This window comes from Pagrus major, chromosome 21 (assembly GCF_040436345.1).
Source record: "Pagrus major chromosome 21, Pma_NU_1.0".
Taxonomy (NCBI): Eukaryota; Metazoa; Chordata; class Actinopteri; order Spariformes; family Sparidae; genus Pagrus; species Pagrus major.
Window position 1 is genome coordinate 14,494,560 of NC_133235.1, and position 19,700 is coordinate 14,514,259.

General features: G+C 38.7%; 2 protein-coding genes across 2 annotated transcripts in view; one reads left to right on the plus strand and one right to left on the minus strand.

The window, feature by feature from the left end:
* tesk2 (testis associated actin remodelling kinase 2) overlaps window positions 1-12,141 on the minus strand; it is a 32,580-nt gene extending 20,439 nt beyond the window's left edge. Inside the window, exons 1-3 of the mRNA XM_073491762.1 lie at window positions 11,758-12,141; window positions 8,110-8,543; window positions 6,802-6,921 (exon numbers count right to left, since the gene is read on the minus strand). Of these exons, the coding sequence (XP_073347863.1) occupies window positions 6,802-6,921; window positions 8,110-8,232 (243 nt within the window). The 5' untranslated portion in view covers window positions 8,233-8,543; window positions 11,758-12,141. The remainder of the gene's footprint in view (window positions 1-6,801; window positions 6,922-8,109; window positions 8,544-11,757) is intronic.
* A 2,254-nt stretch (window positions 12,142-14,395) lies between these two features.
* LOC141016336 (uncharacterized) lies at window positions 14,396-16,928 on the plus strand. The gene is made up of 2 exons (XM_073490633.1): window positions 14,396-14,802; window positions 15,927-16,928. Exons 1-2 carry the CDS (start codon window positions 14,520-14,522, stop codon window positions 16,838-16,840), a joined length of 1,197 nt encoding a protein of 398 aa, XP_073346734.1. The 5' UTR covers window positions 14,396-14,519; the 3' UTR covers window positions 16,841-16,928.
* Window positions 16,929-19,700: the final 2,772 nt, after the last annotated feature.

Sequence of the window (19,700 nt, forward strand, 5' to 3'; positions counted from 1 at the left end):
TGCTGAAGTTAACAGTGTGCACTGTTAACTTCAGCAGGCCTCAATGTTGTAGCTATAACAACAGATGTAAAATAGTTTTGTTTCTTAGACCTTAGGACACTAATGATGTAATGAAATACCATTGTGATCACAGTGTATTACAAAAGCGGCTAGTATCAGATAAAAACAAAGCCTGTTTACAATAAATCCCAGATATCAACCAGTTCTCTTAACAGAAGTTGGTATGTTTGTAATGGGTGTCAAGAGAAGACCTCAGGGACACATTGGTTTGGGTTGGACAACATGTAAAAATGATTTTGGCTACAAAAACATACTTAAAGCTTTTTATTAAAATATGTGTTAAATAGCTCTATATTCCAAAGTAATCATTGTTATGAAATGCTTGGTCAGTAACACACATCTCTCCTCCCCCTGCTTATGCAGTAAAAGAGAAAATAATTTTCTGGTATCCCTGCTCATTTTATCCAATCAGGAAAGAGAACTCCATAAAGAGGTGGTCATGTCTGCTCGTAGACGCGCAGAGAGCAGGATCCTCTTGTTTGCTGCTATGTCTGGCAATTACCGCTACATGCTCATGTGGTGACGTAGAGAGGACAGAGGGGTGTTGTTTGCTGTTTGCTAACAGCAAAACAAACAGAAAGTTAGCAAAAAACGACAACAGCGCTTACAGCAGCTTTAACTTCCAGTGCAGGGAGGTTACAACAGTGAATGTGTGTGATTCTAATAAATGAACAAACAGAAATATCCTTAAACCCAATTCTTCAAATTATATTAAAATACAATTATCAAATCTTACAAACGAATCTGGTGAAACAGCTCTCCATTTATAAGAAATGTTAAACTTGGTCTTTAGGAAACCCAAGTTATTAACACAACCAAAACTAGTGTTAACCCGTTACTTAACTTATTAAACTTGCTCTACAGTTGAAAAAACATGAGAGATTTTCACACAAATCACAAAGGTCAAGTCCTTGGTGAGCTTAAATTAACCTGTCGCTGTGCGAATGCTCACAAGAAACAGGAAACGGGAGTAATTATGAACACACTTGACATTTGTTTCCCAAAAATAACTGCAGTCCACTTCATGAGGTGAAAAAGCCTCTGAAAGTGCACTGAACACTTTTAATCTCTCCACTGAAGCAAATACAAATGAGTTTTCTTTCTAAATAAATGTTGGTTGCTATTAAAGACCCTGCTGCAGTTTTCAGTGTATTCAGTATTCAGTGCACCTAACACTTCAGAGACTTTGAAATTATGAGGTGACCTGAGGTCTTCACACCACAGGTTTCAGAAATGCCACAATGCAGTATATTAATTACCGAGAAGTTGAGTTCTGCTGAATACAGTCATATGCATGCAAATAGGAAACATCCTCCTGCAAACCACAGCACATCAGATGACTGAGCAGCTGCAGACACATCTATCTACCTACACTTGCTAACTCATTTCCTGACAGCAGAGACATAATTAGACCATGATGCAGGTTTTTAATCCAGTGGTTTGAAAAGGCTTAATTGATACCCCAGTGTGTATAGGTAGACAGCCTTCAGCAACAAGGTGCATATTCAAACATTATCACGAGGAACAAAGTGCAGTAAATCATTTTGAAGCATCTTACATACATGCAAAACAGAGCTGCATACTGACACATTATGAGAGCCTTGATAACACCTATGCTACTGCACTTATAAGTCAACACCATGATAACTTCAATACAATATCTTGAAAACTACGACATTGAGGGAACAAAATTTTTGATTTTTATCAAAAGATATATATAACAAGGCTATAACATGGCAATGAGATACAACTTTTCTTGGCAAGAAGCAGAGAACAGCAGAAAGGCTGTAGTACACATTAAATATCAAACTTTATCACACATTCCCTTTTTTCTCTTTAGGTTAGCCCTTTAAAAATAATGAGCGTCAACAGAAGAGAGTGTGAAAAAATAAGTGCACCTTCAAAACAGCAGAAAATAAGTATTGAAACAAATATTCAGTCAATATGTGTCGATATATCAATAACCTTGACCAGTTTAAGACACAACAGACATCAAATGAATAAAATGAGCATCACTGCTGCTAATGTGCGCTTGTGATATGCTTAGTTGTGAAAAATGATGACGATTAGATCAATTATGTATCCCCTGGAAAAAAATTATTCACCATAATACGGGCGGGTGATCTGTCGATTATAGATCGTGATTGATTGAAGGAGTCCACAGTCTTCTTTTCAGGCAAATCATAGAGAGGCTGTACTGATAAGATGTCCTCTTACCATTGTTTCCAAACACATAACCTTATTGACGAGCGGGTCACCGCTATGTGAACAAACAAATAGAGTGATGAAGCAGGATTGGGCGGACAGATGATACCATTATCAATCAGTGATGGCTGACAGACTTAGACAACTGAGCCCTGTACCATCGTAACATTGTGATTTAAAAGCCCCCCCCCACCAGAGAGCACATACAAGAAGTGTGTCCTCTTAGAGTTAAGCAGGAATTCTTGGTGTTTGTGACATGTAGAAGAAAAAACTTTTAAGTTTGTTGCTGCTCAATGCATGCATGTCTTGTTTATTTTCTTATGAAACCAGCTCAGTTTGGTGAACCCAGCACATTCAAATACATCAGTGGAAGTGATGTTTCCTTTCTGTGGGATGCTGTTAGTGTGTTTCTCTCACTAGTGCCGTTGTTGTTTGCATTTTCTTAGCTTAGCTTCCTCTGTATAGCTACCCAGCTAACTTAGTTTCAAGCTTCTAAGGCTGAACACATAGACAGGTGGTGCAGAGACGAAGACCCCTTTAAACCCAGCACAGGGATGTATGTTGGTGGTGAAGGAATACAGTTTTCTCGGCTGGGTGAGACTGGTGGTCAGAAACAGTGTTGACTACAGTGGTGTTCTAATGAGCAACTACTGCCTTACAGTAATTCTGAGGGGACAAACTGCCTTGAATTCAGAAACACCTGTGGTTACCAAAGAGACAGCCGTATTGACTACAACAGTTGCAAGTCTCATATCATCTTCTAACAAGGGCTCTTTTACTTCCTTCAATCATCACAGCCACGGTACACTAATGATACAATGGATGGGCAGTATCACTTACAGTAGGAAAGGGAATCGACAGATGGGACAGAGTCGATATGGATTATATAGGAGGCATTAACAATGAAGGTGAATGGACACAACTGCTATTTCTGCATTTGAAGACATATTCATGTATGCAAACATTATCTTTATAGAGTAGAAAAAGCTTAACAGATGATTTGTTTTGATCCAGATTGTGGGAGTTGTGTATGTATGCTTCTCTCTCTCTCTCTCTCTCTCTCTCTCTCTCTCTCTCTCTCTCTCTCTCTCTCTCTCTCTCACTCTCTCTGTCTCATACATACAGACACAAAAATGGCTCTGTTCAAGTTCAAAGGAAGGGGCCTGGCTATAAGAGCCGACAGTCTTCACCGCAGGACAGCAGCAACAACAGATGGCCACTCCTCTGAAGGCCTCCTCCCCCACATCCATCTATCCTCCTCCTGCCCCCCGTTACTCACTCTTCACATCCCCCCATCTGCATTGAGCCCTGATCCCCCTCTTTCTCCTCCTCGCTGTGGCCTCCAACAAACCGTCATCCCTAATCCTCATCTTCCCCAGTAGTCAACCCCAATTTCTTCTTTTTTCCCTTCTCATCCCCTCTTTCTGTCTTTCTGCTCTATGGTCCTGCACACTTAGCTCTATAATATCTCCCATTTTCACCACTGCAGATGTCTGGAAAACATACCCCCAGTGTCTATTGTCTCCTCCTCCGTCTAACCCAAGCTTGGGACAACCTCTAAATCACCTTCCTCTTCAAAACTCCTCCTCATCTTCTCTACTCCATAAACTCCCAAAACCGCCTTTCAAACCCCCATTTTTCATCCTCTTCAACAGCCCTGCCAACCCAGCTCTCAGCCATCAAAAGCCTTTTCCTCGCTGGTTCCTCCTCCTCTTAGCCTCAACCTCTATCACCATTAATTTCGCCGCGTTTTTGTTCCTATTTCTATCCATCATTATCCTTGTCTATAAGCTTTTCATCATTCTGCTCCATTTCCTTTTCTCTCTATGTTTACCTATGCATTCCTCTCTCTCACAGAACAAAAGTATTAATAGATATTTCCATTACTCAACGACAGGCTATGGCAGTAATTGCACACAGGAAGCAAGGTCCACCAAAAAGTGCTGTTTACATTGATTATGGGTTTTGGAAGTTTACAGAGTCATGATCCAACTATTATCCTACATTTTGCTAAATAATAGAGCTGCTCAGTGCGCACATAGCTTTAAGAAGACCAACATAACATAAGTCATGACAACTTAATTCAGACAAGATATGCAAGACAACTTGCAATATGCATCACAACTTTTATTTCATGACAATAAATGGTTTGAATCATTGTTTTATATAGTTTTATAAGGTGTTTTGTACAATTTTATAATTAAAATTATAAAATTACAGTGGAATAAATTAATAGTTTATAGTGTTTCATATAATATCTATGGAGAGAGGAGAGTCAGAAAGTAACTGATGTGGCAGTAAGTTGTGGACAGTTTTGAGAAAGCTACTCTTAACCGCAACATCAACAAAATATTAAAGTTTAAATATATTAGTTTAAATGCAAATATCATTAAGTGAAACTGGCTATTGTTTAGAGCTACAATGATTAATCAATTAGTTGTCAACTATTAAAACTATTTTGGTAATCGATGAAATTGGTTTGAGAAATGATTTAAGAAAATAAAGGCAAAATTCTCTGATTAAAGCTTCTTAAATGTGAATACTTTCTCTTTTTTTTTACTCCCCTGTGACAGTCAAGTGAATATCTTTGGGTTGTGGAGTAAACAAGACATTCACATCATGACAAGTCATTTTGGGCTTTGTAAACAAGACATTCACATCATGACAAGTCATTTTGGGCTTGTAAACAAGACATTCACATCATGACAAGTCATTTTGGGCTTTGGGAGACACTGATAAAAAATTTTCACCAATTTCTGATATTTTATAGAACCAACAACTAATGGATTAATTGAGAAAATCATCAACAATAAAAAATAATCTTAGTTGCAGCACTAATGTTGTTAATGTGCGGCTGTCTGTAGTTCGCTCACTTGCGTTATGAAGAAGCTCCGGTGTTTTAACTGCCCACCCTGGGATGTTTTTGACAGCTGGCATCAGGGTGGGAAATTAACACCAGCCACTACTTTACCAGCTACTTGCTGGTAAAACATGATAGTGGCTGGTAGATTTCAGACACAAAATAATGATTTACTTTTGGGTGGCTGGTAATTTTGAACATTTATCTGTCAGTGGCTGGTAGATGTTCACGTTCAAAAGTTAATTTCCCACCCTGGCTGGCATACTCGGAGCACAATGGTTAAAAATAAAGAAAAGGTTTTATATAAGTTTAATATGGCCGATTAAAAACAATTAAAATCTGATAAAAAATATCAACTATCACCAATAGCTGCTGTGTACAATCAACAGTATCAGCAATCAGCCTCGCCCCAAGTTTTGGCCGGACAGAGGTACGCACTGGAAATGGAATTTGTAACCTGTTAACCAATCCACTTGAGATCTCCTATTACATAGATGTACAGTAGAGCGCTTATCGTTGAACTGAAACTGAGCCAGGCTCAATGTCATTCAAAACCTTCTAGGCCATTGCTTTAATTAATCAGATTATTTCTCTTCATGCATAGGAGACCACAATCCTGCCCCCATACTTGTCAACTTTATTCTGCGTGTTAACCCTTTACATAAGAGGTCAGCTTTGCATGTACACAGTGGTGTACACACACCGATGAATAACTGCGTGCAAAACATGTATCTTCAAATCCAGAACTCAAAACAAACCATCTTAAAATGAAATGCTATTAGTCTATCAAAGCCAGGGTTATCTGAGTTTCACACAGTCATGGTGGTCTTGTTAATATAATAAACGAGAAGAGATAACGGAAATTATATTGCTCTGCTAATGGTTGTTTGGAATGATTTCACTTCGCAAAGCTAAACCATAATGCCAAACGTGCTTGCGTGATTCCCATTCAAAGGCCTGGCGGGGGAAAAACATAGTAGCAGCGTTAATCATGTCTTGACGTGATGTCTTTGAAGTGATTAGTCTAACTTGACCTAAAAATGTCCGGAAAAGACAAGTGAGTGACGACCAAGACAGATCAGTCTTTGACCCACCAAGTAGGCCTGTCACGATAATGATGTTATCGACTTATCATTATGTGTATATGACCTTGATAATGTTTGTTGACCTCGATGTTGCCTGTTGTATTCACATGCGTGTCTGCTTACATAAGAATTTCCCCAACATACACTCTTTTTTTAACATTTTACTTATTGTTTTGCTTGTGTGTCTTTATCTTATTCCTGCTTTATTTATTCAGGATATTTTAATATTTGTCCAGATTCCAAATACAATGTCTGAATATAAAGAATTAAAGTTCATTAGTCTTTGGAAGATGTATATGACTTTGGATTTTGCTTTTTCATTACATATAAATTCCATTTATTTGTGAGGGCCATGCACGCATGCAGGATCCCTTTTAAATCTATGATATCCAAATCCTAACCATTGCACAAAAGGCACCCGCATGACTGTTGCCACAAACCAAGGGAAAATAAATCAATCCCACGGTCAAATGCATTAGTGTGATCTGAGAGACTGTCTGACCTATTGAAAAAATGCCCGGGATGGACTGATGGAGAGGGGGATGAACAGAAAAAGAGATAGAAAAACTGTAACCCCTGATCTCCACCTACCTTAAAGACATCAGAGAAGAATCCAGAGCCGATCCACTCACAGGTGAAGTCATCAAGGCGTGTGAGACAGGAGAAGGCACTGATGAGGGCTCTGTAGGATGAAGGCCACACCCTGCCCACCTGGATAAGACAGGAACAGACTGGTATCAACAGGTTGAGGTGAAGTCTTTATATGATGTATAGGACCACTGCTACAACTTGCTTGTTTGTTCAGAAAAATGACATAGAGGTAGAAAGATAATGTTTCCTTTTATGTGGGGCATGGACTGGAAGACTAGATCTAAAGACTGATTGCACCAACATACTCCAGTCTCCAGGCAACTCTGCAAACCCCTCAATGCCCCCAAATCTTCAGAGAACATGAATTCTAGTGTGTTTCTATATTACAGTAAAACAGAATATTTAAACTCAATCAATCAACACCATAAGCGTTACTCATTTACCCTATTATTCACACAGAATACTGAGAAAAAACACAAAGGGTACAAAGTGTGAAAAGGTTGATGGGCAGACATGGATAACATGTACGATTAACCATTAATCCCAACTATCTCTAGTCTGAAATTGAATATAACTATTTTCAATGATTGCCAATATTTATCAAAACAAAGCCACTTTTAATCTTTTTTTGTTGGCCAATCACTGTACTTGTGCCAGGAACTTTGGTGAGATCCAAATTTTCATTCCTTCCTTCCCATCTTCAATGAAACCTGGAAGAACCACTTAATAAATTAAGGCTTTCTCCTCCAGGATGAGAGCTGAAGCAATTCATTGTTTTATCAATAAGCAAATCAAGATCTTGATTAACTATTTGAATGACTGAACTTGTAATATCCATTACTTTGGTGGCAGAAATGCAAAACATTTGTTGGTTCCAGCTTCTAAGTGCCATAGCTGCAATCCTACTTGTAACACACTGCATTATTTCTGAATTTATTTGCTGTTTTTGGTCCTTTTGTTTCATTATCATTTCTTGTACACACAACTGTGACATTGATGGCAAGGTAGTAAACTGTTAAAATCAAAGATGTGATTTTTCCTGGGGTCTGTACCAAACAAATAACAGCGGGAGAGCACTACCACAAGAGGAGCCTATTGGTAAAAGAAAAAATTGGTGAAGCCAGTCAAGAGAAGAGCAGAAACATATTCTCCATCAAGAAAATCCTTCAGTTCCTTCACTAAGCCATGTTGCAATTTGCAATATATCGATTCTTTGTTTAGTCCTACTGCACTGGAACCCTAAATACTATAATGTATGCTCCGCACATGTGAAATACATTGTATTCGTAAATATGAAAAACGACTGACCTGTGAAGGTGGCATCATGCCCATCTCACCGACCCCAACTCCTCCAACACCATCTCTGTCCTCATTGATACGCTCTGGTCGCGTAGGAAACCCAGCAATGGAGTTGCGTTTATTCCGGTCCATGGTGATGTGAAAGATGGTGATACCAGTGAGGGTGATATGGGCCTTTTTCTATAATGTACCCACATGACAAGAGGACTAGATTGTTTTAATGGGTTCCACGGCAGCACAGAATTTACTCAGTCCTGGGAGAAAATTCATCACACTCATAGACTTCAGTTTAAAAGTGTGTTCAGGGCACTCCTGGTGAAACACCCTGGCTGCATCCAAGGTATTTCTTACTAGTCCAGTTCTTCACTGCTTGTAACTGCGGAAGCCACCAGGATGAAAGGGTTTTCACATGTTTGACAGATGTATTGTGAGCCTTTGGAGACCTAAAGAAAGGAAGGAGAATAATTAATATCTGGTTATTTCTGTGGTTTCATATTAAGAGTTCTTGACACAGAAAAGATGGACTTGACGCATTAAACACAGTATAATCACATTAGTTTCCGCTCTAGAAAAAGACAGAAACACAAGCTAACATGCTATTCTTTCTTGAAAAGTTTGGCTATTCATTTAATAGCAGCTGTAGCTGTGGACTGGGCCTTGCCTTAGGATGGATGAGACAAGCCAGTATTGCTCAACAGGCCCAAATGTAATGGCTGTAATAGGGGCCGATTGTCCAATTATGGGAGATTAGCCAAGGAATAGCTCAGGACCTGGACCTTTCTGCCATCCAAAACAAAATCAGCAGGGTACAAAGGGTAATTTTTTTTAAATTGTAAACAATGTGGCTTTCATATCTGAGTATTAGGAATACTTTATTCCAGACAAAGTTTGAGTTTGGTTATGAATATTCTTCCCAATGCATTGAAAGAAAAGAGCAGGAATATTATACTGAAGAACACATTCCTCTTCACTTAGACAGGAGAAAAGATAATCCCTTTGGCCATTTCTCTTTAAGACTTTGAGTAATTACACACTACAATTGAGCTTCTTATGCACGATTGTTGAGTAAATTAATGAGTAAAGCGACCTTGATTAAGATCAAGATTGAATAAAGAGAAATGACCAATTGAAAAATGATCCAAAAGCTGTGAAGAACCTGATGGGCAGCTGACTATTATGTAGCAAGGACATGTGTAGGATGTAGGGTGATTGTTTCCATATGTGTGGAAACAATGTAATCAATCGTGCCAATTATATCTTAATTGTCATTGTTAAACTGCTGTACCAATGCAAAAGTACATATAGGCCTACCATGAAAGGAAATTTTATCCTTTATCCTGCCTCTTCAGTTGTCTTAAAGAAGGCTGACACAGAGTTGCACTCATGGGAGAATTTAACTTTCAACTGCTTTTCAAAGTAATGACATAAAGTAAACAATGACTCACTTCCTTTGTGGTTTAACTATTCCATTAAGTACCTGTGTCCCACAATGAGCTCATGTATACCATAAAGAGTCACAGAGTTCACACATGATTGCTTTTAATACTACAAAGCCTGACCATGTGTACTTTGAGATTTCTGTCCCCACGTGCAGCACTGACACACTGCAGTCACACTGCTTATGTCAGGTGGAATCAGAAATTTACAATGTGTGTACACAGGAAATAACTGGAATAGTTCAGTAAATCGTATTCCAGTAAATGGGGCGTAACAGTGGTAAAAAGTAAGATTTTAAAAGGGATATAATTAACTGACCTACATGAATCCAAAAGCAGGAATACAAAAGTCAATCTTAGGCCAAGAAGTCTCATAAGATCAGATCCTAAAAACAGCATCTAGATGACACAGCAAGATTCTGCCTTGGTCCGTTAGCATTACATCACAGACACTAAACTCCTCGAGAGATACTGTAGAACTACTGGATAACTTCTGACATCATTCTCTGTCCCAGCCACATCCTTAAAAGGCTTTTCATCCTCCACTTTCTTTTTTCTCTCCAATGACACCTCATTTTCTGCTTTGTTGGAATGGTATGGCAGAAATAAAAGTGCCTGTGCCAAGAAAAATGCAAGCCACAAGTGCCAGGCCTTGGCTTGCTTTTCACATTTCAGTAGCTTTTTCATCCGAGAGCAAGAACGGAGACACACATCTGATCTGTGTCTTTCTATGTGTGAACGAGGTCAGCTAATAAGATATAAATTCACCCTTGATTCAAAACAGCAGGCAGCAACAGAGAAGAGTTTGCGTGTCCGCACACCCACATCAGTAGTCAATACACAAACATCCTACACTTGCTAGAATTTCAGTCATGCAAATGATGCAAACAAATAAAAACTCCAATAATGTGTTCTTGTAAAAGATACTGCGGGTGGGTGAAAATCAGTCTTCATCCAAGCCTAAAGTAGGACACTGACAACCAAAAAACACAAAAATATATGTCATCTAGTATAACTCTATGAACAAACGGCCCAACTACGGGGAAGACAAACCTAACCACATACAATAAAACAACTTTAAACCATTAAAATACATATCATACCATGATAACCCTCAATATGCTTCTGGAAATCTCCTTGATGCAAGTGATTAGAAGAAAAAATAGGCAAGGCACCATAGTTCATTACTATATTTGTTTCCAAACTACTCCCTATCGCCTATATATCCAAAGGGCATGCATTTAAAACACCACAGCAAAGGGACTATGCATGGAAAAGGGTGGAATCTTAAAAGTCCGCCTTTTTTTGGTCTGTAAAATGTGGCCTGTTGCTACTCCAAAACAGATGGGACATCTCCAAAGGCAGCCTCGGGCCACATGTTTTAACAGTAGTATGGGGGCCTGAACACTCTCCAGCTGTGTCCCTGTGGATTACAGACTAATAGAAAATGTCAGCAATAAATCAAAACTTAAGTGATGTTATAATGATAGGTTGCAGCCAGGCTTAGAGTGTCTCTGAAGGACACGAGGTATTAGATGGGCGTGTGTGAATGTGTGTGTGAGACAATTATTTGTTCATAGAGAAAGAGTGTGTGTGTGTGTGTGTGTGTGTGTGTGTGTGTGTGTGTTTATGGGTATCTGAATCACAAAAGAAGAAAAAACAAGCTCTTATAATGCTGATTTTAACATAAACACATCTGCTGTTCTCTTCTATTAACTCTTATTCTAAAAAAAAATCTAAAAGTAATTGTCTGTTTCGGTACTTTGCTGGCCTTTTTCCTGTGAGTCACAGAGGCAGTTGAGAGTTCACTAAAAGAGCAATCTTTATCAAGTATTTGAGCAAGGTCACATTCAACAAAAGTGAATAGAAGCCTCTTATCTGACCACCATCTATTGTGGTAAACTGCCATGATATGTGAGCTGCTGCATACCTGTCATTCTTCAAGGGTTTAAAGTAATGAACAAGTCCATGGGGCAGGCACCGTGGAAAAAAACCTGACCATTATCTGGATATCATAGACAGCTAATGAGTGCATGCTGCCAAAACAGCTTGATGCAACTAGTCATATTAAGCAGAGGTTGTTTGATGAAGAATTAATAGGTGGATCAACATGTTCAATTTGTTGAAGTGTTAGTGAACGCCACACAGAGAATGTAAACAAACCAATGCAGCAACAGTCGGTGTTAGCTTCTACTACTTGTTAAAGTTTGACTTGACTTACCTTTTTCACAGATATATTTGCAAGAACAGTTCAAGCTGGATACCATGCCTCTCCAGGGAATTGCAATTTTCGAAAACGACAAGCGAACCGCGAGATAGCAAAGTTGGTAAGGCAGCTAACGCTAGCTGACTGACTGACTGACTGGCTAGTTTGTCAACAAAACTCGAGCCAAGCAAAGAGCTAACATTCACCTACACACAAAACAGGAAGTTTTTTCGTCGCGACGGTTTTAAAGTCCAAAGGTTGTATTCTCAAGGTGGACATCAAGTCTGTTTATGTCGTTCTTGTTTCCACAAAAGAGGAAAGTACGATGTCTTTTTGTGCCGCCCGGGATAATATTTCAGACGATTGTTGCTGTTTGACAGCTCCGCTGCCTCTGCTCTCACCCGAGGAACTCCCACCGGCCCCGCCCACATCTGAGTGGCAGGTATATGAGCCAATCAAAGGCCAGGAATCTCTGCGTGCATGTGCGCGCGCGTGTTAAATTCTCAAACGGTTATTCTAAAACAAGAAAACAACTAAAATTTATAAAAAATAAAACAAAATAAATAAATACAAAATAAATAATACAAAATAATACAAAATTAATTTAAAAAATACAAAGATACAAAATAAATAAATACAGAATTTAACAAAATAACACAAAATCAAATAATAAAAAAATAAAATAAATAAATACAAAATTAAATAGAAATAAATAAATACATAATGATAATAAAGCATAAATATAAGTTAAAGAAACATTTTGTTAATTAAAAGTAGTCCTTTTACGTTTCAATGGGAGGTGTTGGAGTTTACTCTTAAAGACAATTCAAAGGACAGAAAGAGTAGAATCATCAACTTTGATCATAAATTAGTTTTATTGTATAGTATAGTTTTATTGTATAGTTACATTAAAAAGAAGAAGAATAAAGACACGAGCCAGAAGCATTCCAAAGAGTCAAGAGACAAAAAAAGATGTATATATAAATAGGACACTTTATAAGAGTGCTACACTGAATAAGTAGGTTGGATACTCGGACACATGGCTAAATACAAACGATCACGTTTTGGAGCAAACTTTTTCTGTAAAGTAGTCCATTTTGGGTAACAAATGGACCTCAGCTGCTGCTTTGTTGCTTTTCATTTCATTCCATTTTTATAGTGTCTCACCAAAGCTCTTTGATGTGCACCAAATTGGAGAACTGAAAGGCACTGGAAGCCTTTTTTGTTTTTATTAAACTATTATTTTTTCAGTGGCTAGATTACTTTCACAGAAGGCCACTGGTTAAATGTTGCAAATAAAGTCAAATTTGGGGGATTTATTGCCCAATAAAGAAGTTATTGGCACGTGATTAATTTAATTAATTGATCTGTATAGACTTAAAATGCATTTGCTAATACACAAAATCAGGTATAGAATTAGCGAAGAAACTTTACAACGAATACTGCATTATGCAGTATATAGCTAACCAAATAGGTCTGATTCAGTAGAATATTTCTTACAAGGGCAGGTGCTTTGAGCTCACATTTATGCTCTCATGGAAATAGAGTGACATCTAGTGGACAAAATGAAGAAGCACATGACACTTCACAACAGCAAAATACTTAGTCCCAAAGCTGTTATTATCTTTAAATGTGTCATGTCTTTGGTGCAGTTTAGTGCAAGCTTTGAGAGGGTCCTCTGCATAAACATACAACATACAGGTCAAAGTTCAGAGAAATGTATGTGCATATCCGTACGTCGTTGGTCTTGGAGGGCATTTTGAGGTGGGGTTCCTCTGAGATGATGCAGTGTAGTGTTCCCAAATTGAACCTACTGAAGAACTTGTTTAATGAAACTTGAAATTGTGTCTTTGGCTTAATGTTCTCTCTCTCTCTCTCTCTCTCTCTCTCTATATATATATATATATATATATATATATATATATATATATATATATATATATATATATATATATATATACAAACATTTTAGGGGAAACTGTTCTGTGAACTATATACAGGATACAAATAGTGTAAGGAGTGATGAGATAGGCGACAGTCGATATTAAATGGCAAAAATAATAGTGTTACTTTATAGTAGGTGGTCATGTACAGTGTACACAGCCTGCTCAGACCCACAGTAGTGTATTAAAGGTACTGTCAGTTTATTTTTTATTTTCAACAGGTTAAAGCACTGTGTAGTTTTGGGGAAGAAATTTGAATCTTCACTTTGTTATGCCTAAAAAACTAAGTAAACAAACTCTCTTTGTTTTTATGACTGAATAAACAAACTGACCTTGAGGAAAAACACAATTTCATACTGTTTTTATTTTGTTTATATGTGGTGGACCCTGCCACCTTTCTAGCCTCAAACAGTGTTCTGGGGACCTAATTTTCCTCTGAGAGCTTCTTTATTCAGTTAGGAAAAAATAAATATTTCTGAATTTGTATCATTACCTCATCAATATTGTAAATATTAAAAATCTGAGTTTGAATTTCTTCTCCAAAACTACACAGTGCCGCTTTAAACATGAAGAAAAAGTACAATGCCAACTTATATGTCAGCATTACAGGCAGGCGGCTGTGAGTTTTGTCCCACAGTCCGCACCGTACATCCTCAATCACATGACCAGCAGCGTTTCCTGTTACTATTGTATTACACTTCCATGTTTTTCACCTCAAACAGCAGCTGGGATGTAAAGTACAACGGACGAAATTGTAAACGTTGCGTGATTTGTCCCGCAGAGAAAGTTAGCCTAACATCGCTAAAGCTAGCGGAGGTGCTGATCCGGGACAACATGGCGAACTGTGTGGCTTTCCAGAGCAAGTTAACCTCGATCATGGAGATGCTAGCTAAAGCTGCCGTGGTAGAAATCAGTAAACTGTGGGAGGACGGCTTCACTCTCGTACAGGCCGAGCTTCGCCGGAGAGAAAACGAGATTGAAGCTCTGAACAGAAAGTTGGTGTTGATGGAAAACGAGCGGTTATCGGTCCTGTCTCAGGCTCCGACTACAAATCTGTCTTCATCATGTCCGTCCAAGAGAGAGCAGCAGAACAAGCTGCTGCCGCCTACCGGTGATGGTGAGAACAACCACCGACGAGACAATAATAGATTATAACAATGTTTGCTTTAAAGGGGCACTATGTTGTTTTGGAGAAGGAATTCCAAACTCTGAATTATAATATTTACAATATAAATGAGGTAATGATACAAACTCAGAAATATTTATTTTTTTCATAACAGAATAAACAAGCTGTTCTCAGAGGAAAATAAGGTCCCCAAAACACTGTTTGAAGCTAGAAAGGTGGCAGGGCCTGCCACATATAAACAAAGTAAAACAGTATGACATTGTGTTGTTTGTTTTTTCAGTCATGAAGACGAAGAGGTTTTCTTGTTCAATTTTTAGGCATTTCAAAGTCAGTCAGTGAAGATCTTTCTCTTCAGATTAAAATGTCTTACTTACCCAAAACAACATACTAGTGCCCCTTCAACATTTACTTAAGCCTTTGGAGGACATCATTTCACATAAAGTGTAGTCATGAGTTGTATGGTACAATATAATATTGAAGGGCAAAAATGAAACTCCATAAATTGATCAACTTTTTGAAATCAATTAGTAGCTTAAGTTATTTATCAAGCAAAACTACCAACCATTTCCTTGTTCCAGCCTCTCAAATGTGAAAATACTCTGCTTTTCTTGTGTTATAACTCTACATCATCATAGACTACCAGACTAGGGCTGCATATAACTATTGTTTTATTCATCTTTATCAAGGTAATTTATTTGTGCAACACAGGATTACTTAACAAAATAAAAGCTGGCTTTCCTTCAGGCTTCACATAGTACACACATACATTTAGAAAAGAATTGGATAAAAAATAAAATGCAGTGAAACAATGTACAGTAAACCCCCCAAAACACCCAGTTTATCTGGTCATGAGTGTTTTGATAAATCGATTATTTGTGAGGTTGTAAGAATGTTTTTCTTCAACCAAAAGGCCATAACTCAGAAAACCTTTGAAACCTTACTTATAAATATAGTGATCATTACACCTATATAATATATATAAGTACCAGCCTTTGTAAATTACAGTAGATGATACTTGAATTCCTGGTGCATCAGTCACAAGAAGAAACTGTTTTGAAATGACCATAGCAAGAAACCTTCTGGTTAAATAAAATGCTCCTTCTCTGTCGTTTCAGTGCCGATTATAGATTCAGTCCAGACGTTGTCTTCTGATCAGGGCGTCAGAGAGAAGGCGGACACCTCGGCCAATCACAGAACACCACCACCTTCACAGACAGAGGAGAAACAATGCGAGCGGCTCAAGTCTGACCACTGTGAAAGTAACAGCAGAGAGGACGATGATGAGGACTTAATAGTCAAGCTAGAAGACGAGGACGACGTCCAGATTGTGGAGCAGGTGGTGGACTCTGATCACAGCATTAACGATGGAGCAGGTCGCTGTGAGATGGAGCTCGACCTCCCACCTGCTGAGGTTATGGAAGAACAAGAGAGCCAGCAGTGGTCCTCGGTTTCAGTGGGAGACAGCGACGCTGCTGATGACTCAGACTGCTACTTTGAACCAAAGCAGCTGTCACAAAATCTGGACTCAGAAATCCTCCTCATTCAGAACGCTTTGGATATTTTTGATAATTCACCGGAGACCGTTTACTCGGACAGGTTCATGAGGGACAACGGACAAGGTGTGTCAAGCAAATCGAGGGCTCCTGTGCCTTTTAGCCAAGCTCAGCCAAGTCAGCCTATAGAAGCAATAAATCAACAAGAGAGAGGAGTGTCCATCAGATTCCTCTCAGAAAAACAACCACAAACTAAAAACACATCAGCTTTCAGCCAGGACAGCAGATTCTTTCTCTTAAATGACCCCGAGTTGCACAAAACTATAGCGAGGCGGCACATAAAGGAGAAGTGGTTCATCTGCCCGTTCTGCGGCAAAAGCTTCGATCGCGTCAGCCACTTGGAGATTCACCAGCGAATTCACACGGGAGAGAAACCGTACACATGCGATACGTGCGGCAAGAGTTTTTCTCAGAGGAGTAACCTTCGCACTCACCAGCGGACTCACAAAGAGGCTCTATCGCAAAATGCAGTTTGATTCAATAGATACTGAAGCAGGATAAATAGAAATTTCTATCTAATGTCTAGATGAATTAACAAATTCTCTTTGTATTTTGATATTACTGAAAAGTAATGTAGCCGACTGTTTTACTGTGCACTCCTGTTTTTTTGGATATTATAACTTTGACATAGCCTTTATTGTCAGAACTAACTTTGGTACTTATGTACTGTTTGTAATTCCAGCCAGTTAAGAGATTTATAACAAAAACATGTGGAATCCTGGTGACACAGCGGAATATTGACTTCTACAGGTTATACATGCGAGCACAGATTGGTCGTCGATATTTGGCTGTTTGATGGGAGTCAGTGTGGATCAGAAAGGGATGGAGATCAAACCTCTGACTGTCTGATATCCCTTGGTACTACCATTTTGTAATCCTTTGTCTATTATCAGGTTCACAAAAGAAACGGAGCAAGTAGAGCAGCCCAGATCTGCATCTAAATTAGCTTAAGAAATGTGTTTACGAACAATTTTTCCTTGACCAGATAAAAAGGCAACCACAGCACTTACAGGATGAGACTGAAGTCACACTTGACTCTGGCATCATGTGACAGTAGTAGTGACATGAATTTGTTGATGTCTTTGTAAAACTGCTGAAACAAGCAATTTGACATACAGTTAAATGTGCAATATGTAAGAATTTTAGTTTAAAACAATCCATCAGAGAGTGAAGAAATAACAGTTTTAATATTATGTTATGGCACCACTCCCCAGCATCACTCCCAAAAGGGTCTCCCCCTCCCGGGCCTGAAAGCCTCCTCCTCCCGACAGTCCAAACCAAGGATGTTTCATTAAAACCTCGATACAGTGTTGGAGACTGAGCCCCATTCATTCCTTTGAAAGCTGCTCGACTTCCTGTGTATGAAAATACCCAGACCTTCCGTGTTGTGCAGCCCATAGAGCATCGCACTAGAGATGTCTGCCAACCGAGCCAGCTAGCTTCCGGTTTAGTGCCTGCCAAACTAGAATGGGGATAAAATTATTTAATCGTGCAGCTCTTCTAGACTTTCCCAATTTGATTGGACTAAGAGGCTCAAGTTATGACAGTGAAATGAGTCATCTTGCAGGGGTTGTGACGTTAAAAAAAAATGTATCCACGATCTTACAGACGCTTCTTTTACAATATAAGCTTGTGGGAAAAGTCTTTTTGGGCCACAGTGCATCACGTGACGATGTTGCCACCTATTGGTTTAGTATATGTATACAACGGGGCAAATTCTTCCATATTGCACTTTTAATGATTATTGCAAGACATTGATAATTTCTTTCCTTCCTTTTGTAAAGTACAGTCATATGTATGTAAGACTAACAAAGACAGGAAAGAAAGCTCTGACTCATCATCTCAGCATTTTATGACTTCACTCTTGCATCATTATATTATAGTTGCCATTAAGATGCTTATAGGTCAGTAATATCAGATTGGAGCCTGCCCAGTCAAAAAACTCAAATCCTCTTTTGTGTTTCTCAAAACAGAGGTGGTTTCCTATAGCATCCCCAGGTGATCCATGCTTGGTTCACTTCGACCTGTTCTGTACTTGTAATATAAGTATCTGCATGGAGGAGCAGCAGCTTAGATGAATAGTCTGACATTTTGGAAACTACGCTTTAAAGGAACAATTCACCGGCAAATGGCATGGAAAGTCGTGAAGTTTTGTAGTCCACTAATCATTTCTGGAGCTTTACAGCAATACAGTGTTGCAGCATTCTCCAGAAGTAAATGGGGACTTGGTACCTAAAAATACATAAAATGGCTCCATACAGCTTGTCTGGTGTAATCCAAGCCTCGAGAGCCCATATTGATTTGAATAGTTGTTACTTACATCCTTGATGCTCGCTAACACCTTTAGCCTAGCAGCTACAGTGAATATTTTGACATTGAAAAGGTGTAAATATTTTCTTCTCAGATCAATTTGGGATCTTTCTGAAGACTTGACAAGCTATATTGAGTCTTTTTGTGTTTGTTTTTTGGTTGTTGTTGTTGTTTGTTTGTATTAAAACAAGTCCCAAGCTCCTTCAGTTGGAGAATGCTACACTGTTGAACTACAAAACTTCACCCGACTTTCAGTTGGGGTTCAGTGGTAGATAATACTTAAAATTTTGGGTGAACTGTTCCCTTGGGTCAGATCAGATTAGAAGATTGTTACCACTCTTGTATATGTGCTGTTTATATGAAGCTACTACCAGGAGGCGGTTAGCTTAGCTTAGCACAAAGACTGTAAACAGAGAAACAGCTTGCCTGACTCTCATATAAAATAGCTGAGCAGTCTGTAAATCAACATGTTGGTTTTTACACTTTTGTTAATGTCAGAATAAATAAACAACATGTAACATGTTAATTTGTTGGCTTTGAGGATGCTAGCAGGCAGATTTTTTTTTTTTACTGTTTACTTTCGGAGAGCCAGGCTAGCTGACTCCCCCGTTTCCAGTCTTTGTGCTAAGCTAAGCTAAGTGGCTGCTGGCTGTAGTTTCATATTTACATCACAGACACAAGAGTGGTGCAAAATTTCTCATTTAACTGGGCAAGGAAGTGAAGAAGCATACTTCTCAAAACATAGAGCCAGTCGTTTTATACTGAGGATCTCTGTGATTACTGAACTCATCACCCCATCACACACGGTGGGACCAGCCACCCTGTGAAAAAAAATGTTCTACTTGTATCCATGTTTCAGTCATTACCGACCTAATGAGGATGTAAACGTCAGAAAAAGGATAAACAAGGAAATCACTACAATCTAATATAAATGCTACATTTTTTGCAGCTGCTGTTATTAATGATGCCCTTTAACCCTCATGTGTGAGCTGAAACAAGCTTATCCCAGGTTATAATAAAGAACAA